Raw genomic sequence first — 24,104 nt, 5'->3', positions numbered from 1 at the left:
TGTGGTGGTGTTATGAAGGTAGTATTAGTGTTTATATGGGTTTGGGGGAAGCAGACTGGAATGGTTAGGGTATTTGTAGTATTTTTTGTATCCTTTTCGGACAGAAGACGTATAAAGTAAGTTACAGTTTGGCTCAGCTATTTAGTTATTTTCTGCACTGGGAATGGCACAATAACTATTCATTCTGTAGTTAAATGACTTCAAATAGGACCAGATTTGTTATGTAGCCTTGGGGGGGATTGGAGTGAGTGGGATACTGTAGATCATTACAAAACATTTGTTCATTCATGAAACGAACATTTCTAATATGTACCAAGCACTGAACGGGGCACAGAGGGTTTAGATCTAAGTAAATATTATCTCTTGCTACCTTTTTTACCTATATCACTTCTGGTTCAGAAGACTAACATTCCTAATATGTACCAAGCACTGAATGGGGCACAGAGGGTTTAGATCTAAGTAAATATTATCTCTTGCTACCTTTTTTACCTTTATCACTTCTGGTTCAGAAGACTAATCTTTCCATGTGATATTTTTTGTTTTGCTTATATATTAGTGGTAATATTTTTTGGGAACTTTATATAAAGCAATTTTCGTATTTAATCATTCAGAAATTTAGACCTATATGTAAGTTGTAATTATTGTTGGTTAAATAAAAGTTCATTTCAAGTACCAAGATAAGAATTCTTTCTCAGAAGCTATTTTTGTATTTACTAAAAGTAAATGAGCTAAAATGCTATATGTCTGAATAAAATTAGGCGAAAATTTCTGGCAATACTGTTTTTCTTAAAATTAATGTAGACTCTTTTAAGGAGATAGGTTTTGTCTCACCAAATAGTCTCCTTGATGTTTTTCTTTTCTGATCTTTTTATAGAAACAATTATGATCTGCTGGACACTCTGTCCTCTTGGCAACAAATGTTAGCTCAGTAGCAAGACAAGCATCAGAGAAAGAATGTAAAAAATACTTTTCAACATTGCCTCATTTGTCAGTACTCAAAGAAAAATAAAGCCTGGAACAACAAAACAAAACAAAATAGACAAAAATCTCTTCCTTGGACCCTACCTCTCTTTAACCTACTGCCGTATCTTCCTGTTTTCATTTTATCTTATACTTTGGTGTAAATAGTAGTCAAAGTTGCTCAGTGTTTCTGCTTCCTCAATTCCCATTCTTTCTTCTATTATTTAAATTCTGGCTCCTATTTTTGCTTTTATATTAGAGCTGCTCTTGGTGTTGAAATTCCCTTCACTTGAAATGCTTTTTCTTCCCTTCTTCCATTTCAGTCCCATTTAGCCTTTTAGCCCATCTCAAATGTCATTTTTCCCCATGAGTTCAATTGAATGAACATTAAATACCTGTCATGTTCAGCAGAGTCATATTATATGTATATTTAACTTGTTTGATTTCAGCTAAATTTAACAGCACCAAACCTAGGAAGGAAAATATCAAAGAATTCCTCTTTTCCTTCAGAAAAAAATATTTTTGAAACAATGTGGTTGCCAGAAGCAAGCCACTACTTTATCTGGTTTTGCACAAAAACAGAAACAGTAATCTATTCCAGTGCTGGAGAAAAACCTAGCTGAATTGGATTTATATAAAGAGATTATAGTATGCAGAGAACAATGTATAACATACTTTATGGACTATGTAGGGGATTTTTGAGGGGTTATTTTAATGAGTTTTTGCTTTATTCTGACCTTTGAACTTAATCCATGCACAGGATGTGCCTTCACTGTTATAGCTATGTTGAACTTATGTCAGTCACATACTTCAGACCCTACCAGATAACATTTGGATCTGTCTTGGATATTTTAGGTATAGAACCCATCTGCAGCAGAGACAACTAGCTTAGTTCCTTTCCTGTCTTTATTTTTGCATTTTTTTGGAGATAAATCTGCAGGAATGCAGTTATAGTCAAACAAGTTCAAGCAGAGAGAGAAAATGCTATTCCTTTTACCTAGAGTTTGAGACCTATGGCTCTCTGAAAACTAATTGCATGTGTCCACAAGTAAATTGTTGCATGTAGTTTCTATTTGAGCCATCGTAGTTCTATACTAATAGAAAGGAATTTACAAAAATGCTTTTTAAAAATATACAGGGTTTGGTTGTAATTTGAGATGCTTTAATGATAATTAATCTTTTAAAATAGATATTATTTCTTATTTTTTTCCCCAACATTTAAAATTTCTACATATGTTACATCTTAGTTTTGGAGTTTTTCTCAAGGAATAGTTTATATTAGTGTAACAAAAGTTGTAAAATAGAGTTGATATATTATTAAAGAATGTTTTCTGTGTGGTAATTTGAACACTGAATGGTGTGTGTTGCAGGGAGAAAAATTACGAATGAATTTAGTTAACAAAGCCCTAAGTAGTTCCATTGTAGTGAACAGATTTTGATGACGTCTCCAGGGCAATTTGGTAGAAATGGTTTTGGAGATTTGGTTTATCCAAGTGAGGGTATAACTCTTTTAGGACTATTTGATTTCTAATGATAAGCAGAATGCTTAAGCTCAGGTAGATAGTTATAGGAATTCTTATTTGATGTTTTAAAGCATATCTTACATATTTGAATGGAACTGTTCATCACTCAGAGCTAGAAGACTACAGCACTGAACCTGGTATGTTGAGATGTAACTTTTCATACTACGGAAGAGCCTGTTACCATTGCTTTGTGAGAAGGAAATCTATTAGGAACCATATTTTAAAAGACAAGGAAGGCCTATAAAAGCTGGTTTGTGGGAATAAGTCAACCTTAGAAAGCTTAAAAGAGCAAACCTTAATAATTCTTAGGAAGTTACATTCTGCTCACTCCAAGACACGCATTTAGAAAGGAAATGTAGTAATAATGATCCTACTAGAAGGTTGGGAATCTAGGGATTAGAGCTTGTTTTTACCACTGGTTGTTTCTCTAGTATAAATGGAATAAAATTATTTTACATGAATTTGGGGAAATTCCTTTATTTTATGATAAATATTTTTATGATACATACATTATCTGTTATGATACATGAGGTAGTAGCTTATTTCCACTTAGTGGTCATGAAATCCTAGCAGGTTAGACCTGGAAGAATATGTAGTCCAGTCCCTAATTCATGCCCTTCCCCCATATAGACGATGAAAATGAAGCTGAGAGAAGTTGTGGCGTCTCAGTTCATTTAGTTTAGAGGCAGTGCCAGCATAAGTATATAGTTACCTTTTACAGTGCAGGGCCTTGTCCCTTATTTGTCTTATGCTGTTTACTGTACATTTTGAAAGAAATCACAAAAAGTGATTTCTGTGGGGGAAAATCAATTGTAGTTATCATGAAATTATGTGCTACCAGGAAGTTACTACTATGCAGCTGTGGTAATGACAGGCTGATAGTATCCTAGAGTGACCAGAACAGTGTAGTATAAAAATTGCTCTGCTTGCTCCTAAAATAAATTCAAAACAACTGAGTTACTGCTCCCCCCCCCGACACACACACAAAAAAACTATTAGAATGAGCAACTTGAAGGCAGTGTAGGTACATTCTTTAAATATTCTCTATCCTGTTAAATAACTGAGGAGGGGACACACATGTACATACACAACTAAAAAAAATTCACATCCATTTACAGATGTATACACATCCACACAGAGCAAAAACACATACATACATGCACACACATTGTTAGGACATTTATCAACACAGAAACAATATTTCAGAAATAATTTAGTTGATTTTCTCTTGTAGATATTTTGTCTGGAAATAATCACTAGAATTATAGTGGTTTAATGTTCTGAGAACAGTGAAAAGTATTAGTTTCCAATTCCTTTTAGCAATGTGGCACATTCTATAGGATCATTAAGTTTTACATGTGAGAAGACCTAGTTGATGAAAAACAACCACTATTGTTTTCTTTTTGTTTTGGCTTTGCATTTGGATGTTTCAAATAAATAGAAGTATAAGGCACAATTTCATTGAAAAGTTATTTACTAGAATGTAAGCTTCCTGAGGGCAGATGATTGTATATGTTTTGTTCACTACTGTACATTCTAATCATTGGCATGTAGTCAGATGGGTATATGATGATTATAACAATATCCACAATGTTTTGTTATCTGAAATTTTGTTAAAATGAGTTCTTAAGTGGCTAGAAAGCATATTTACAGCCTAGGGATAAAAAGTATCCATTGACTCTGAAATGAGTAAGTGAAAGAAAATAGTAATAAAGTGTGAAGGTGAACATGTATTCTTTAAGTACCCTCATAGTACATGTGATTGACAAAATTCCATTATGTTTGGTGAGAGAAACATTTTAAGAATAAATGCTTAAATTTATGGAATTCTTAAATTTATAAAATTTGGAAATTTGACTCTCCATCTTTTGGTTTTCCTACTGTTCATACCAATTCATCAGATGACTATTCACATGATCTTTTCTGTTACTCATTCATTCAGCAAAGTACTGAACAGAGCTCTTTGGTGCCAAACACTGTGCTGTTAAACATGACTGAACATTGGGCCTTGAAGTCTAATGGGGAGACAGATGTTAAATAGATAATTATACAGAGAGATTTAAAACAAGCTTACAGGACTTATTAGCAAATATGTTGAAGATGAGGCTAACATGGTGAATAAAAGTAACTTAGGTAAAATGGAAAAATTAAGAGTTTTGAATCTTAAAATTGTGTTAAAGGGTTTGCAGAATCATTTAGCCTATCACCCTGAATTGCTAATACTTTATGAATTACAGTCTCTTCTATGGTACTTAACATAGAATCATATGCTGATTGATATGGAAAGTTATTTTTTATTTTTAGTATTTTTTTCTTTTTTTAATAACCACTATACTAATGATTAGTAATTGACTATGTTATTTTTCTGTTGCTGTTTTTTTTGGATTGAATTCTTAATTTTTTATTGAAATATAGTTTATATACAATATTATATTGGTTTTAAGCATACACCATATTAATTTGACAGTTCTGTACATTATTGAATGCTTAGTCCAACTAATGTAGTTACTGTCTGTCACATAGAATGATGTTACAGAACTATTCACAATATCCTTTGTGCTTTATTTCCATCCCTGTGACTAATTTATATTATGATTGAAATTTTGGGCCTCTATCCCTATCACCTATTTCAGCCACCTGCCCAGCCTAACCCTCCCACATGGTAACCACCAGACCACTTCTCAGTGTTCATAAGCCTATTTCTATTTTGTCTGTTTTGTTCTGTTCTTAGATTCCACATATAAATGAAATCATATGGTGTTTGTCTTTCTCTCCCTAGCTCCCATATCTTAGCTGCTGTAAATGAGTGCATGTATCTTTTCAAATCAGGGATTTTGTTTTCTTTGGGTAAATTCCTAAAAGTGGAATTACTGGATCATATGGTACTTCTATTCTTAGATTTTTTGAGGAACCTTCATACTGCTTTCCAAAGTGACTGTACCAATTGGCATTCTCATCAATAGTGTAGGAGGGTTCCCTTTTCTCCACATCCTCTCCAATGCTTATAATTTCTTGTCTTTTGGATAGTGGCCATTCTAACTGGTGTGAGGTGATATCTCTTGTGGTTTTGATTTGCATTTCTCTGATAATTAGCAATATGGAACATCTTTTCATGTGCTTTTGGCCATCTATATTTCTTCTTTGGAAAAATGTTCAGGTTCTCTGCCCATTTTTTATAAGGTTATTTATTATTTTTGGTGTTGAGGCATATGAGTTCTTTATATATTTAGGATGTAAATCCCTTATTGGATAAATAATTTATGAATATATTCTCCCATACTGGAGGATGCCGTTTTGTTCTGCTGCTGATGTCCTTTGTTGTGCACAGCTTTTTAGTTTGATGTAGTATCACTTGTTCATTTTTTATTTTGTTTCCCTTGACTGAGAAGATGTGTCCAGGAAAAAATTGCTCATGCTGATGTTCAAGAGATTTTTGCCTATGTTTTCTTCTAAGAGTTTTATGGTTTCCTATGTTATGTTTAGGTCTTTGATCCATTTTGAGTTTGCTTTTGTGTGTGGAGTTACATGGTAATCCAGTTTCATTCTCTTGCATGTAGCTGTCCAGTTTTCCCAACATCAGTTGTTGAAGAGACTATCTTTTCCCCATTGTGTATTCATAGCCCCTTTATCATATATTAATTACCCATATATGCATGGGTTTTTATCTGAACTCTCTGTTCTGTTCCACTGATCTGTGGGTCTGTTCTTGCGCCGGTGCCATACTGTTTCCATTACTGTAGTTTTGTAGTAGAGTTTGAAGTCAGAGAGTGTAACGCCCCCTAGCTTTGTTCTTTCTCAGGATTGTTTTGGCTATTTGGGGTCTTTTGTGGTTCCATATGAATTTTAGGATGATTTGCTCTAGTTCATTGAAAAATACTCTTGGCATTTTGATACGGATTGCATTGAATCTGTAAATTGCTTTGGGCCATTTTGATAATATTAATTCTTCCTATCCATCAGCACAGGCAAGATTTCCATTTACTTGAGTCTTCCTTATTGTCTCTTATGAGTGTCTTAAAGTTTTCAGAGTACAGATTTACTTCCTTGGTTAGGTTTATTCCTAGGTATTTTATTCTTTTTGATGCAATTGTAAATGGAATTGTTTTCCAGATTTCTCTTTCTGATAGTTTGTTATTAGTATATAGGAAAGTAACAGATTTCCATATATTAATTTTTTATCCTTTAACTTTGCTGAATCCAGTTATTGGTTCTAACAGTTTTTTGGTGGAGTCTTTAAGGTTTTCTATGTATAATATCGTGTCATCTGCGAATAGAGTTTACCTTCTTCCTTACCAATCTGGATGCCTTTTATCTCTTTGTGTTATCTGATTGCCTTGGCTAGGACTTGAAGTACTATGTTGAATAAAAGTGGTGAGAGTTCACATCCTTGTCTTGTTATTGATCTTAGAAGAAAAGTTTTCAGCTTTTCACCATTGGCTATGATGTCAGCTCTGGGTTTGTCATATGTGGCCTTTATTATGTTAAGGTATGTTCCCTCTTTACCCATTTTGTTAAAGAATTTGCTCATGAATGGGTGTTGAAGTTTGTCAACTGCTTTTTTAGGATATTGAGATGATCATATGGCTTTTATCCTTTTTTGTTTTTTTGTTCATATGGTGTATCACATTGATTGATTTACAAATATTGTACCATCCTTGCATCAGTGGAATAAATTCCATTTAGTTATGATGGATGATCCTTTTGATGTATTTTTGGATTTGGTTTGCTAATATTTTGTTGAGGATTTTTGCACCCATGCTTCTCAGGATATTGGTCTACAATTTTCTTTTTTTGTTGTGTTTTAATATTAGGATGATGTTGGCCTCATAGAATGAGTTTAGAAGTATTCCCTTCTTTTGGACTTTTTGGAATACTTTTAGAAGGATGGGTATTAGCTCTTCTTCAGATGCTTGGTAGAGTTCTGCTGCCATCTGTTCCTAGACTTTCGTTTGTTGGGAGGTTTTGATTACCAGTTCAATTTCATTGCTGGCAATTGTCCTGTTCAGATTTTCTGTTTCCTCCTGGGTAGATTTTGGAAGATTGTATTGTTCAAGGATGTTGTCCATTTCTTCTAGGTTGCCTAATTAATTGGAATGTAATTTTTTATAGAATTCTGTAATAATTGTTTTTATTTCTGTCATATCCATTGTTAACTATTCCTTTTTCATTTCTGATTTTATTTGTATATTCTCTTTTTATCTTGGTAAGTCTGGCTAAGGGTTTGTCCATTTGGTTTATTTTTCTCAAAGAACCAGCTCTTGGTTTCATTGATTATTTTCTATTGCTTTATTCTTCTATATTTTTTAATTTCTTCTCTGATCTTTATTATGCTCCTCCTTCTACTAAGTTTGGGTTTCATTTGTTCTTCTTTTTCTAGTTTTTCTAATTGTGATTGTAGTCTGTTTATTTGGGATTGTTCTTGTGTCTTGTAGTAGGCCTGTGCATTGCTATCTATTCCCTCTTAGAACCACTTTTGTGGTGTCCCACAAATTTTAGACTGCTGTATTTTTGTTTTCATTTGTCTTGCTTTCGACTTTGCTTTGTTCATTAGTCCATTGATTATTTAGAAGCATGTTGGTCAGCCTCCATGTGTCTTTAGGCTTTTTTGTTTTCTTTGTGTAATTAAATTCTAGTTTCATACCATTGTGGTCTGAGAAGTTGCTTGAGAAGATTTTAATCTTTTTGAATTTATTGAGGCTCTTTTTGTGGCCTTGCATGTGATCTATTCTGGAGAACATACCATGTACATTTGAGAAAAATGTGTATCCTGCTGCTTTTGGGTGAAATGTTCTGTAGATATGTTAGATCTATCTGATCTAATATGCTGTTCACTGCCTCTGTTTCCATATTTATTTTCTGTCTGGGTGATCTGTCTATTGATGTGAGAGGTGTGGTAAAATCTCCTACAGTGAATGTGTTGTAATCTATTTCCCCCTTTAATTTTGTTAGCATTTGTGTATTTAGGTGCTCCTGTGCATAGATATTTATAATGGTTATATCATCTTGTTTCTCTTCACTGTCTCCATGTGTTACTTGATTTCTTCTTTGTTTTGGTCATTGATCCACCACTGATTATTTAGAAGCATGTTGTTTAGCCTCTATGTGTTTTTTTTCTTCAGTTGTTTTTGTTTGTGATTGATTACTAGTTTCATACCATTGTGGTCCGAAAAGATACTTGATATAATTTGTCATTATGCAACATCCTTGTCTCTTGTTAATTTCTCTGTTTTGGAATCTATTTTGTCTGATATAAGTACTGGAAGTTTTTTTCCAGCCCTTCACTTTCAGTTTCTGTATGTCTGAGTCTGAAATGAGTCTCTTGGAGGCAGCATATAGATTGGCCTTGTTTCTTTATCCATTCAGGCATTCTTTTGTCTTTTCATTGGTGCATTCAGTCCATTTACATTTAAGGTAATTATTCATAGGTATATGTACTAGTGCCATTTTCTTAATTGTTTTATGATTGTTTTTATAGTTACTCCTTGTTCTGTTCTTCCTCTTTTATACTCTTGTTTTTGATGGATTTCTTTAGTGTTGTGATTCCTTTCTTTTTCTCAGTTTTTTTGTGTATCTATTATAGGCTTTAGGTTTGTGGCCAACATAAGGTTCAAGGATATCTTCCTTAGTATATAACAGTCTATATTAAGTTGATGATTGCTGTATTTTAAACACAGTCTAAAAGCACTTCTTTTTCTTTCTTCTTTCTCCTCCACACTTGATGCATTCATTAGAAGTCATATTCTGTGTTTTTTGGGTATTCCTTGACTGATTTTGTGTATAGCTGGTTCTACTACTTTTGTTTTGTTTTGTTGGGCATTTGTGCTTTATTCCTGATGTTAGAGGAAAAGCTTTTAGCTTTTCACCTTTGGGTATAATGTTAGTTCTGGGTTTGTTGTATACAGCCTTTATTATATTGAGTTATATTCTCTCTAGTACCCACTTTGTTGAAAGTTCTTGGCATGAATGGGTGTTGTTTTGTTAAAAGCTTTTTCAGCATCTGTTGTGATGATCATACAGTTTCTTTCCTTTCTTTTGTTGATGTGGTATATTATATTGATTGTTTTGAAGATACGGTTACATCTTTGCATCCTAGAATAAATCCAACTTTGTGGTGATGGGTGATCCTTTTGATGTAATTTTGAATTTAGTTTGCCAGTATTTTATTGAGCATTTGAATATATGTTCATGAGAAATATTGTTCAGTATTTTTCTCTTTTTTAATGTAGTGTCTTTGGTTTTGGAATTAGAGTAATGCTGGCCTTGTAGAGTGAGTTTGGAGTAGTTCTTCTATTTTTTGGACTACTTGAAGAAGCATAAATGTTAGCTCATTATTAAATGTTTGGTAAAATTCACCCATGAAGCCATCTGTTCCATAGTTTTATTTGTTGGATGTTTTTTGATTACCAATTCAGTTTCGTTAGTGGTAATTTGTCTGTTCAGATTTTGTTTCTTTCTGGGTCAGACGTGGAATATTGTATGTTCTAGCAATTTATCCTTTTCTTCTAACTTGTCCAGTTTATTGGCATATAATTTTTCATAGTACTCTTTAATAATTCTTTGCATTTCTGTGGTATCTGTTGTGACTAATCCTTCTTCATTTCTGATTTTGTTTATTTTTGAATTTTTTCTTGATGAGTCTGGCTAGGGATTTCTATTTTGTTTATTTTTTCAGAGAACCAGCTCTTGGTGTCATTAATTTTTTTAATTGTTTTATTCTCTATATTATTTGTTTCTGCTCTAATCTTTATTATGTTCCTCCTTCTACTAACTTTGGGTTTTATTTGTTCTTTTTCTAGTTTTATTAATTGTGAGTTTAGGCTATTTGGGATTGTTCTTGTGTCTTGAGGTAGGCCTGTATTGCAATGTACTTCCCTTTTAGAACCACTTTTGGGGTGTCCCTACATTTTGAACTGTTGTGTTTTTCTCTTTATTTGTCTCCATTTATTACTTGATTTCTCTTTGTTTTGGTCATTGATCCACCATTGATTATTTAGAAGCATGTTGTTTAGCCTCTATGTGTTTTTTTTATTCTTAAGTTGTTTTTTTTGTGATTAATTTCTAGTTTCATACCATGTGGTCTGAAAAGATGCTTGATATAATTTGTCTTAAATTTACTAAGACTTGTTTTGTGTCCTAGTATGCTATCCTTTCTGGTGAATGTTCTGTGTGCACCTGAGAAGAATGTGTATTCTACTTTGGGTGGAATGGTCTGTATATATCTGTTAATGTCTATGAGGTCTAATGTGTCCCTATTTCCTTTTTTATTTTCTGTCTAAGTGGTCTATCCATTGGTGTAATTTGGGTGTTAAAGTCCACTAGTATTATCATGTAGTTCAGTTTCTCCTTTCATGTCTGTCAGTATTTGCTTTATAGATTCATGTCCTTCTGTGTTGGGTGCATAGATATTCACAAATGTTATGTCTTCTTTTTGAACTGAAAGCTGAACAATCTGATAGCCTTTTGGAGTTTCCCATGTAGCTTACTGTCTTCCTTTCTCTTGCTGCTTTTAAGATTCTCTTTTTAATCTTTGCCATTTTGATTATTATATGTCTTGGTGTGGACCTCCTTGGGTCCAATTTGTTATGGGCTCTCTGGTCTTCCGGGACCTGGATATCTGTTTCATTCTGCAGGTTGGGGGTGTTTTCATCTATTGTTTCATCAATAGACTTTCTATCCCTTTATCTGTCTTTTCTCTTTCTGGGATCCCTATTATGTGAATATTGTTTCATTTGGGGTTGTTTTCGGGCTTTCTTAATATCTTCTTATTTTTAGAAATTCTTTTTTCTCTCTGTTCTTAGCTTCTTTACTTTCCACTGCTCCATCTTCTGGCTCACTGATCTGTTCCTCTGCCTCCTCTAACCTGCTATTCATTCCCTCTATTTAATTTTTTCATTTTGGTTATTGAATCCTTCAAATCTGACTGGTTCTTTTTACATTTTCATTCTCTTTGTTGAAGTTCTCATTGAGATCATAAATTCTTTTCTCCAATTTAGTGAGCATCTTTATGACTTGAATTCTTTACCAAAAATATTGCTTATCTTTGTTTCATTTAGAACCTTTATTGGTATTTTATCTTGTTCTTTCGTTCAGAACATATTCCTCTGCCTCCTCATTTTGTTTGGGTCTCTGTGTTTCTTTCTCCTTTGTATTAGATAGATCATCTGTGCCTCCTGGTCTTGAAAGTAGTGGCTTTTTGTGGTATGTGTCCTGTGGTGCTCAGATGCACAAATCCCCTGCTTATCAAAGACCAATTCAATGCTGTGGCTGAGCCATGGTGCCTGTTGTTGGCTGTGGGTGAGATGCGCCTTCTGTCCTTCTACCAGCAATGCAGATCCCCACTGCAGTGCCTTTCTTTGATGTCATTCTTTGATTTCTGCTGGCGTTCTCTGTGGGTAGGTCCACCCTTTGTCTGTTTGTCAGCAGTGCCCTACTACCACAGGGCTGAGTGAGTTGGGTGGGGCAGGTTTGCAGGAGAATGTGGGGGCTGATTCACTGGGATAGGTGTAGTGTCAGAGCAGGTTCCTCCAAGTATTTGGTCACTTGTGCTTTGGGGAGGCTGTAAAAGTGTTGTTTTCCTGCCCTTTCTCCTTTTGAGAGAGCTTCCTCAAACTCCCTTCACTCTGGCACACTTCCCAAGGCTAGCAAATCTTTGAAACTGCTCCCTTTGTGTTGGGTCTCAGAGGGATTGGCAGAACAAGCCTGTCCTCCATGAGGAACAGGTGACTCGGCCCCCCATACCAATGTAACTTTCCCTGATGTCAGTCCATTAATCTTCAAAGCTTAATGCAATGAGGACTTGTCTTCCTGGAGCAGATCCACAGGGCTGGGTTCGTGACATTTATCCCCTCTGCACTTCATTTTTTTCCCTTCTGCTTTTGGGCTGGGATAGGGGAAGGGCTTGGATCCTGACTGATCACAGCTCTGCCCCTTTACCCTCCTCAAAATGTGCTTCTCTTGTTAGCCTTGTTTAGGTGGTCTGTTCTACAGTATTCAGGTTGTTTTCAAAGTCAGTAGTATTTGATGTAGTTGCTTCTTTGTTGTGTGTGGAAGTGACCTCCTGTTCCACCATCTTCCTCCAACTCTCAAAATAATATTTTTAATGTGAGAAAGTTAGTCCATCCTTAAAATGCTTACAAATAAGTAGTAGTGTGAAAATAATATTAAAAGGCATGCTTTCATTAATGTTTCTAACAGGGTCAGCATATTTCATTGGCACCTATTCAGAAACTAGAAGAAACACTGTACGAATACCAACCACTGCAAATAGAGACATGTGGACCACATGTTCCTGAGTTTGAGATGCTAGGAAGACTTGGGTAAGTATCCAGGACTTCTCATTGAGGAACTAATGCTTAGGGCTTTGTTGTTACCTTTTTTAAATTGACACTTTGACATCCTTAGATTTTGTGTTACAGAACTTTACTCTTCTGTAAAAAATGAATAGTGTTTAATAATTAGTGAATATATTATTATTCCTATGGTCTTGTTAGGTCTTTTCAGACTGAGAATAGATTGTATTAGTTCCCTTTTAAGGCTGTCCACAACAGCCATACTGAAGTAGCTGTTCATTTTCAGCTCAGTGTGCATTTTTTTTAGAAATAGGGGCTTCATTTAGTTAGGAAGCCAGTAAAAATATGAGAGTTGAGCTCCTTGCTATGAAAAAAGAGTAAGTTTACTCATGAGTGCTGTTTATAATGAAACCGTCTTTATGAGAAATGAGCCATAAAACATAGTTTGTCAAAAGGTATTAGGTAGGGGAGGCTCCGTGTCTCAAAAGTCATATTATATGAATGCATTTTGGAAATGAACATGGTATTTTGGCTTTTGTGAGTGATGGAGATGATCACAGTTTGTCTCAGAACAACAAGTGGTTATTTGTATATTTGAAAAGTACAGACTTTGACAGGCACAGACTTTGTTGGATGGAACAAATCATATCTTGATCTGGTGTCTCAACCTAAACTCTTGAATGAAAAGATCCAGAAACCATTGTTACCTAACAAAAAAAAAACAGTGTAAAGAATATAATGTGAAAAGGAAATAATGGCCACAGTGAAACCAAATAATTAAAAAATAATTTTAAAAGAGCCTCTAACAGCAAAATGAGATAGATGAAACATAATAACCTACATGCCTCTTCAAAATCAAGACCAAAATCTTGAACATGATGCATAGTATTTTACATATGAATATGGAGGCTCAAAAGTCAAATTATAATTAAAATGAAAGATAATTTACTAATTTGCTATCTGATGGATCTTAAGATTTTTTATTACTTCTGTATTTTCTTAAAATCATATAGCCTCCAAGCATAAAGCTGAGAAGATGTAAAGCAAAATGTAAAACCCCTTTTGAGTTTGATATAACATATTTATCAAATAATTGTACTATATACAAAAATAGAAGCTTGAGAAGACAGACAATATGAATTTTGTGATGTAAAAACTTACAGGTGATGTAAACATTGGTTTCTTTTCTGTTACTGGGTTACCAAAAGCCAAAATTCTGTCTCTCTAAAATAAATTTTCTTAAAATATTCTTTTTTAATATAAGTGAAGACAAAGTATTCAAAATAGTACTCCTTTGTTATAGGGTTTTTAATTTTCCAGTATTTGTGTCATCAAAATGATAAGATCAATGGAAATGGCTGTGCATTATAGTGCATAAGTAAAACATATGACAACAATTAGTAAAAAGGATATGAAGAGGGGAAAAACTATGCTGTATTAATGTTTTTAAGCTATATGTGAAGTGGTATAGTACTGTCTGGAAATAGACAGTGATAAGTTACAGATATTTCATATAAACCCTAGAAGAACTACTAAAAATGTAAAACTGAGAGATAGTCAATAAGTCAATAGAGGAAATTGATGGCATGGTGGTAGACTGAATCTCAACTATATTGGTAATTAAATTGAGTGCAAATATTCTATGCCAGCATGATCCATTAAAGCTTTCTGAAATGATGGAAATGTTCTATCTGTGTTGTCCAGGATAGTAACTACTAGTTACTACTGAACACTTGAATATGCTAGTGCAATTGAAGAACTGAATTCTAAATTTTACTTGTTTGATTTAAATGACCATGTATGACTAATTCCCACAATATTAGATAGCATAAGTCTACTCACAGTAATTGGCAGACATTGCCAGATTGGATTAAAAAAGCAAGATATATTGAAAGTTTGGTTCAAGATGACAGCATGAGCAGGGTGGTGGAAATCTCCTCCCTAAACCATGCATATTTTTGAAAATACAGCAAATACAACTATTCCTAAAAGAGAGACCAGAAGATACAGTATGACAGCCAGGCTACATCTACATCTGCGAGAACTCAGTATCTCATGAAAAGAGTAAGATACAAAGCCGTGACCTGGCGGGACCAGAGCACACACCCTACCCCAGCTCACTGGCGTGAGGAAAAGAATCAGAGGTGGGAGGGAGTAGAAACACAGGAGTGCTAAATAACCAGCCCTAGTAATCTGCACTGGGAGGACAGACACACATTGCATGGTGCACTGAATATTAGAGAAACAGAAAAGTAAAATCCGAGACAGAGACTGCAAGGAGGTCCCCATAGCTGGCTCCCCTAGGGCAAAAGAAAAGTGGGCACTTTAAAAGTCTTAAAGGGACAAGGGTTTAACAGGGGACAAAATCATCCTGGCACAATCACTCTAGCAGGCTGGGAATCTTAAGGAACTTAAGGCACCCCAACCCCGTGGATGGCAACACAGCTCAAAATCCCCTCATGGCTGTAAGCAGCCTGCCGTTCATTTCCCCTGCCGGCACTGCAAGGAAACCAGCTAACCTGCCACTGCTGTGGAGCAGCTAGGGAGCAGAACCGCCCAAAGCAACCACAGCATGCAACTAACTGGGCCAGACCCAGCAGCTGCTGCTGCCAGCATGCAGCTACCCAGCACAGAGAGAGGAAGGTGGCACAAAGTCTGGAAGGCCCGAAGGGGTATTGTTCTCACACGAGAACACACGATGTGTGCCTGTGACCACTGTCAGTGCCCTATGGGCAAAGTCCGGAAGGCCCAAAGGGATGTTGTTCTTACAGGAGAACATGCACTGTGTGCCTGCGACCACTGGACATCCCGAGGGCTGTCCCGCCCATGGCAGCTCAGGGAATTAACCCAGAGACTGCTCCCTGTGTGCGGGTAACTGGCACAGGCAGCGGAGAAGGGCAAGGCAACAAGGCAACCAGCAAGAAGGAAGGGACTTTGTTCTCCCACCTGACACATGTGCCACCTGCTGGTGATCACTTCTATCACCATGAAAAGGCTGAAAAGCCTGGTACAGTCCAAAATAACTCAAACAATGCCAGAGAGATAGATATGACCAATCATCCTGAAAAAGAATTCAAAATAAAAGTCTTAACCATGCTGATGGAGCTGCAGAGAAACATGCAAGAGCTAAGGGATAAAGTCTGGAGGGAGATAACAGAAATGAAACAATCAATAGAAGGACTAAAGAGCATATCGGATGAAGTGCAAGAGACTGTTAATGGAATATAAATCATAGAACAGAAATACAGAGAAGCTGAGGCAGAGAGAGATAAAAGGATCTCTAGGAATGAAAGAATATTAAGAGAACTGTGTGACCAATCCAAATGGAACAATATTCACATAATAGGGGTACCAGAAGAAGAAGAGAGAGAAAGAGATAGACAGTGTCTTTGAAGAAATAATTGCTGAAAAATTCCATAAGCTGGGTTAGGAAATAGTCTCTCAGACCATGGAAGCCTACAGATCTCCAAACACAAGGGATCCAAGGAGGACAACACCAAGACATATAATAATTAAAATGGCAAAGATCAAAGACAAGGACAGAGTATTAAAGGCAGCCAGAGAGAGAAAAAAGATCACCTACAATGGAAAATCCATCAGGCTATCATCAGACTTCTCAACAGAAACCTTACAGGCCAGAAGAGAAATGACATGATATATTTAATGGAATGAAACGGAAGGGCCTTAAAACAAGACTACTGTATCCAGCAAGATTATAATTTAAATTTGAAGGAGGGATTAAAGAATTTCCAGATAAGCAAAAGCTGAGGGAATTTGCCTCCTACAAACCACCTCTACAGGGTATATTAAAGGTACTGCTCTAGATGGAAGTATTCCTAAGGCTAAATAGATGTCCCTAGAGAAAAAATAATCACAGCAAAGAAAGCAGACCAAACAAATACTAACTAAAGGCAAAAAATAAAATCAGCTATCCACAAAAGCAATCAAGGGAAATACAAAAGAGTACAGAATAAAACACCAAACATATGAAGAGTGGAGGAGGAAGAATAAGAAGGGAGAGAAATAAAGAATCATCAGTCTGTATTTATAATAGTGTAATAAGAGAGTTAAAGTTAGACAGTTAGATAGCAAAGAAGCTACCCTGGAACCTTTGGTAACCATGAATCCAAAGCCTGCAATGGCAATAAGTACATATGTATTGATAGTCACCCTAAATGTAAATGGTCTGAATGCACCAATCAAAAGACACAGAGTAATACAATGAATAAAAAAGCAAGACTCATTTATATGCTTTTTACAAGAGACTCACCTCAAACCCAAAGACATAAACACACTAAAAGTGAAGGGATGGAAAAAGATATTTCATGCAAACAATAGAGAAAAAACAGGGGTTGCAGTACTTGTATCAGAAAAAATAGACTTCAAAACAAAGAAAGTAACAAGAGTTAAAGAAGGACATTACATAATGATAAAGGGATCAGTCCAACAAGAGGATATAACCATTATAAATATCTACACACCCAACACAGGATCACCAACATGTGTGAAACAAATACCAACAGAATTAAAGGTGGATATAGAATGCAGTGCATTCATTTTAGGAGACTTCAACACACCAATCACTCCAAAGGGGACAGATCAACCAGACAGAAAATAAGAAAGGACACAGAGGCACTGAAACACACTAGAACAGATGGGCCTAATAGACATCTACAGAACTCTACACCCAAAAGCAGCAGGATACACATTCTTCTCCAGTGCACATGGAACACTTTCCAGAATAAACCACACAGAAGGCCACAAAGAGAGCCTCAGTAAATTCAAAAAGATTGAAATTCTACCAACCAACTTCTCAGATCACAAAGGTATAAAACTGAAATAAATTGTACAAAGAAAACAAAGAGCCGCAGAAACACTTGGAGTCTTAACAACATGCTCCTAAATAATCAATGGATCAACGACCAAACTTGCCCCAACTTTGGTTGGATGCATTGAAGCCAGTTCTAAGAGGAAAGTATATACCAATCAGGTAGGGCCTATTTAAAGAAGGAAGAACAATCCCAAATGAAGAGTCTAAAGTCACAATTATTGAAACTGGAAAAAGATGAACAAATGAGGCCCAAAGTCAGCAGAAGGAGGGACACAATAAAGATCAGAGAAGAAATAAATAAAATTGAGAAGAATAAAACAATAGAAAAAAATCAATGAAACCAAGAGCTGGTTCTTTGTGAAAATAAACAAAATAGGTAACCCCCTAGTCAGACTTATTTAGAGAAAAAGAGAATCTACACACATAAACAGAATTGGATATGAGAAAGGAAAAATCATGATGGACCCCACAGAAATACAAAGAATTATTAGGGAAAACTATGAAAATCTATATGCTAACAAGTTGGATAACCTAGAAGAAATGGACAACTTCCTAGAAAAATACAACCTTCCAAGACTGACCAAGGAAGAAACAGAAAATCTAAAAAGACCAATTACCAGGTACGAAATTAAATTGGTATTCAAAAAACTACCCAGGAACAAAACTCCTGGACCCAGATGGCTTCACCTCTGAATTTTATCAGACATTTGAGAAGACATAATACCCATTCTCCTTAAAGTATTCCAAAAAATAGAAGAGGAGGGAATACTTTCAGACTTACTCTATGAAGCCAGCATCACTCCAATACCAAAACCATCAAAGACACCACAAAAAAAGAAAATTACAGACCAATATCCCTGATCAACATAGATGCAAAAACACTCAACAAAATATTAACAAACCGAATTCAAAAATACATCAAGAGGATCTTACTCTGTGATCAAGTGAGATTCATCTCAGGGATGCAAGGATGGTACAACATTCAAAAATCCATCCACATCATCCACCACATCAACAAAAAGAAGGACAAAAACCACATGATCATCTCCATAGATGCTGAAAAAGAATTTGACAAAATTCAACATCCTTTCATGATAAAAACTCTGAACAAAATGGGTTTAGAGGGCAAGTACCTCAACATAATAAAGGCCATATATGACAAACCCACAGCCAACATCATACTTAACAGCAAGATTCTAAAAGCTTTTCACCTAAATTTGGGAACAAAACAGGGATGCCCACTCTCCTCACTTTTATTCAACATAGTGCTGGAGGTCCTAGCCATAGCAATCAGACAACACAAAGAAATACAAGGCATCCAGATTGGTAAGGAAGAAGTCAATCTGTCACTCTTTCCAGATGACATAATATTGTACATAAAAAACCCTAAAGACTCCATTCCAAATTACTAGAACTAATATCTGAATTCAGCAAAGTTGCAGATACAAAATCAATACACAGAAATCTTTTGCATTCCTATACACTAATGATGAACTAGCAGAAAGAACAATCAGGAAAACAATTCCATTCATTCACAATTGCATCAAAAAGAATAAAGTAACTAAGAATAGACCTTACCAAGGAAGTGAAAGACCTGTACCCTGAAAAGTACAAGACACTTTTAAGATAAATTAAAGAGGACACTAACAAAGGAAATTCATCCCATGCTCTTGGGTAGGAAGAATTAATATGGCCATCCTGCCTAAAGCAATATGCAGATTCAATGCAATCCCTATCAAAATACCAACAGCATTCTGCAACAAACTGTAACAAATAAAATTCATATGGAACCATAAAAGACCCTGAATAGCCAAAGGAATCCTGAGAAGGAAGAATAATGCCGGTGGGATCTGGCTTCACAACTTCAAGATCTACTTCAAAGCTACATTAATCAAGACAGTTTGGTACTGGCACAAGAACAGACCCACAGACCAGTGGAATAGAATAGAGAGTCCAGATATTAAGCCAAACATATATGTTCAGTTAATATACGATAAAGGAGTCATGTATATACAATGTGTAAATGACAGCCTCTTCAGCAGCTGGTTTTGGCAAAACTGGACAGCTACATGTAAGAGAATGAAACTGGATCATGGTCTAACCCCATACACAAATGTAAATTAAAAATGGATTAAAGACCTGACTGTAAATCATGAAAACATGAAACTCTTAGAAAAAAACATAGGAAAAAAATCTCTTGGACATAAACATGAGCAACTTCTTGAACATATCTCCCTTCTTGTATATATCTTGAACATGATATTGTACATAAAAAATCCTAAAGACTCCATTCCAAAACTACTAGAACTAATATCTGAATTCAATGTTGCAGGATACAAAATTAATACACAGAAATCTGTTGCATTCCTATTCACTAATGATGAACTAGTAGAAAGAGCAATCAGGAAAACAATACCATTCACAATTGCATCAAAAAGAATAAAATACCTAGGAATAAACCTAACCTGGGAAACAAAAGCAAAAATGAATAATTGGGACTATATCAAGCTGAAATGCTTCTGTACAACAAAGTACACCATCAATAGATCAGAAAGACATCCTACGGTATGGGAGAATATATTCATAAATGACATATCTGATAAAGGGTTGACATCCAAAATATATAAAGAGCTCATGCCCCTCAACAAAGAAAAATCAAATAATCCAATTAAAAAATGGACAGAGGATCTGAACAGACACTTCTCCAATGATGAAATTCAGATGGCCAACAGGTGCATGAAAAGATGCTCCACATCACTAATCATCAGAGAAATGCAAATTAAAACCACAATGAGATATCACCTCACACCGGTTAGGATGGCCACCAACCAAAAGACAGACAACAGATGTTGAGGGTGTGGAGAAAGGGGAACCCTCCTACACTGCTGGTGGGAATGTAATTAGTTCAACCATTGTGGAATACAGTATAGAGGTTCCTCAAAAAACTAAAAATTGAAGTAACATATGCCCCAGAATTCCACTACTAGGAATTTACCCTATGAATGCAGGAGCCCAGTTTCAAAAAGACTTCCTATGCACCTAAGCCAGGAAATGGATGCAGCTATTTACAATAGCCAGGAAATGGATGCAACCTAAGTGTCCATGAATAGATGAATGGATAAAGAAGATGTGGTACATATACGCAATGGAACATTATTCAGCTATAAGAAGAAAACAAATACTACCATTTCCAACAACATGGATGGAGCTAGAGGGTATTATGCTCAGTGAAATAAGCCAGGCAGAGAAAGACAAGTATCAAATGATTTCACTCATCTGTGAAGTATAAGAACCAAGCAAAAAGTGATGAAACAAAACATTAGCAGACTCACAGAACCCAATAATGGACTAACAGTACCCAAAGGGAATGGGACTGGGGAGGATGGATGTGAAGGGAGGGCTAAATGGGAAAAGGGGCATTATGAATAGCACACATAATGTAGTGGGGAGGGGGCACAGGGAAGGCAGTACAACACAGAGAAGAAAAGTAGTTATTCCATAGCATCTTACTATGGTGAGGAACAGTGACTGTGATGGGGTGTGTGGTGGGGCTTGATAATGGGGGGAGTGTAGTTACCATAATATTGCTCATGTAATTGTAGATTAATGATTAATGATATCCCCCAAAGAAACATTTCCTGTATGTTTTCTACAAGATGTACTAAATATGGCAGCATGTATGAATATGTTATTTTTATGAGCTTTAGAAGTTTCTCTGAATTTCTTCAATCTATAATGTGTTATTTAACAAAAACCATTTTGTGAAATGCTTTCTTCATTTTCTCTTTTCATTGTGAGTCTCTCATTTCACGTTAGATTTTTTGATATTCTTTTAGAGCTTTTGGATGCTCTGTTTGGTGTTTTTCAATCTTAAATTTGTGTTTCAAAAGTTTGAATAATTCCTCTTGTCCTATCCTTGAGTTTATTTCTTTTTTGTCCCTTCTTGGGGATTAAGTGCCACCCAAGAAATTCTTTCTGATATTGTAATTTTCATAGTTAGCATTTTCATTCCACTTCTTTTTGAAATTTCCATCTTTTTGCTGAAGTTTCCTATTTATACATGTTAACCACCATTTTTACTAGATTCTTTCATGTATCAACCATGTTATTTTAATGTGGCTTTTTGATAGTTCCAGCATCTCTAGGTCTAGTTCTATTGACTGTTTTGTCTTAATGATAGTTTTATTTTCCTGCTTTCTTGTGTTTATTGTAATTATCGTGTGAATATCGGACATTCTGTGCAGTAGAACAGTAGTGACTTAGATAGATAATATTTATGTCAAGAAATATTTATGGTCATTTTTCTTTCAGGCCCGTAATATAGGGAGTTGAGTATTAATGTCAGTTTATCAAAGGCTTCAAATTCTTCCAGTCATGGTCCATTGTCACTTTGTACCTAATATGAGGCCTGGAGTAGGAGAGGAATTTTCTCAGTCTTCTTGCACCATGCTCAGCCTCCAGCAGGCTCTGCAACCCTGAGCACAGAGGGGGTCTCTCAGTGTCCCTTCACAGCGGTAGACTCACCTTGCTTTTTACTTGGAACACATTTTATGGCGGGAGCAAGGGGGTTTCTTAGTATTCTGGCCCTGTGTGGTAGAGCTTCACTGTGGGACTTCCTCAGTACAACTGTCTCTTTCCCAGAGGCCAACAACTCTGTCTCGTTCTTTTAGAGGGCAAGTGGCTTTGCTTTTCCTATCCCAACTCCACAACTGAACTTTGTCTTGTGTTCATGGAATAGAGTGGTTTTGGGTATAAGACAGTTTCCTGTCCCTCCCTCACCTCCACCTTCATACAAATATTTTCGCTTATGTAAGAATGGATTTCCTATCTTTACTTGGGTTGAAGGTTTTTGTCTATGTAAGTATAATATAGTTGTCTGTGTCATTACATAAGTGGTGGTAGGTTTCTTACTTCTGGCCCTTAACTGTTGCCCTTTCCCATCAGCATTTCCTCTTGTATTTAGTGTTCATTTGTTGCTGCTTTTTGTTAGATCTTTCCAATGGGCTATCCTTATCTTCCTTTTTTAATGTGCTATGATGCTAGTGCTACTGCATATATATGTGTATGTATATGAGTATTTAAGTAACCCTGTTAGAATTCTGTGTAAAATAAAATGTAGCCTGACTGACCTTTTTTCTCCCTTTCTTGTTAAGCAACACTTCTGATTGGAGCCTTTTTGGTTTTCTTCTACCTTTACCATTATGGCTTAGATTTAAAATGTAGAGTAAGTGCCCTTTATGGAGTATAACCATAGTGTTTGTACTTTTTCCAAGTTTTTCATACCTAAAATCTTATTTGAGAGTATATAAAGAAGGTTAGATTACTTTTTTGGCATGCTGATGGTGGTGGTGGTCGTGGTTGGGGGTTTCATTAACCATTGACAAGAGTACACTTAGTTCCATATTTCTAGAAGTAGACTTTTATCTATGTCAATAAAGATTATACATATATTCTATATGCACAACAGTTAAGTAGGCAAATTCTTCTGATTACAAATAAACATGTATGTATGTAAAGCAAGAGACTTGACTGTAACAGTTTCTTTTAGCCGTCTCTGCCTAAGTAGTGGAAGAATTTCTACATTCTCTGTAGTGATACCAGAACTGCTAAAGAAACATTGACTTTTTGTTGATGTAGAACTATTTCGGAAAATAGAATGTATCACATATCTTCCTTTAGCCCTGTACCTTGAGACTGGGATTGAATTCCATATGACAGTTTGGAGCTGTTTTGGAGCCAGGATTAGCTCAAGTGGTCTCCTTGGTGATATGTTGTGATCTCATATTTAAATATTTGCCAAAACAAATCCTAAATTGATTTATTATGCTACTGGTTTTCTTTTCTGGAATTATTTGAAACTATATGCTTTCTTATTTTTTCTCATTAAAGAGAACTTTCTAGATCTGAGAGTATACTTTTGCCTAATTAATTTTCATAAACATGTACACAGAGACTGAAAAAGTTGGTCTGTGAAGTGACTTTTCAAAGAATGATTTGGTATCCTTAAAGGTGCTGTTCTTAAGGTACAAGGAATGTAAATTTCAGTTGACTAAAAGTGTAGTAGTTAACACATCTGTCCTAAGAATTGGTCACATCTTTGCTAGAAGATTGCATCTAATAAGACTTTTACAATAGGCTTTTCCACTTCCCCAATTACCTAACTTCTGCTTTTTTTTCCTATTACAAGAAAATTTCCATTTTTATATTGTGTTACCCTACAGAAGGAAGAAGTTATCCTACAGAGAGAAAAAGTTCCATTTCTCTAGGGACAAATAGAGAATAAGTTCCCTCATTTCCATTTTCTTATATCTAGTTTAAAACATGATGAAGTTATGAATAATGCACTTTGTAGCTTCACTTTAGTTGGTACAAAACTGCGGATATAGGCACTTTCAAAATAAATTTAATTATATATATATTTGGGAGTGGGAGATAAAAGGGTTGGGAAGCATTGTGTCTTCTAAGAACTACATTTTTGTCTTCATGTATAACTGATAAAGG

The 24,104-nt window shown here is 35.5% G+C and overlaps 1 protein-coding gene across 3 annotated transcripts in view; it reads left to right on the top strand.

The window, feature by feature from the left end:
- The window catches only part of MNAT1 (MNAT1 component of CDK activating kinase), a 243,732-nt gene that overhangs the window by 118,634 nt on the left and 100,994 nt on the right, over window positions 1-24,104 (top strand). For all 3 annotated transcript variants that reach the window (XM_037006816.2, XM_073242296.1, XM_073242297.1), the window contains exon 7: window positions 12,678-12,799. In XM_037006816.2, the coding sequence (XP_036862711.1) occupies window positions 12,678-12,799 (122 nt within the window). The remainder of the gene's footprint in view (window positions 1-12,677; window positions 12,800-24,104) is intronic.

This window comes from Manis javanica, chromosome 8 (assembly GCF_040802235.1).
Source record: "Manis javanica isolate MJ-LG chromosome 8, MJ_LKY, whole genome shotgun sequence".
Classification (NCBI taxonomy): Eukaryota; Metazoa; Chordata; class Mammalia; order Pholidota; family Manidae; genus Manis; species Manis javanica.
Note: the sequence above shows the minus strand (reverse complement) of the source record. Positions and strands in the feature narration are given on the sequence as shown.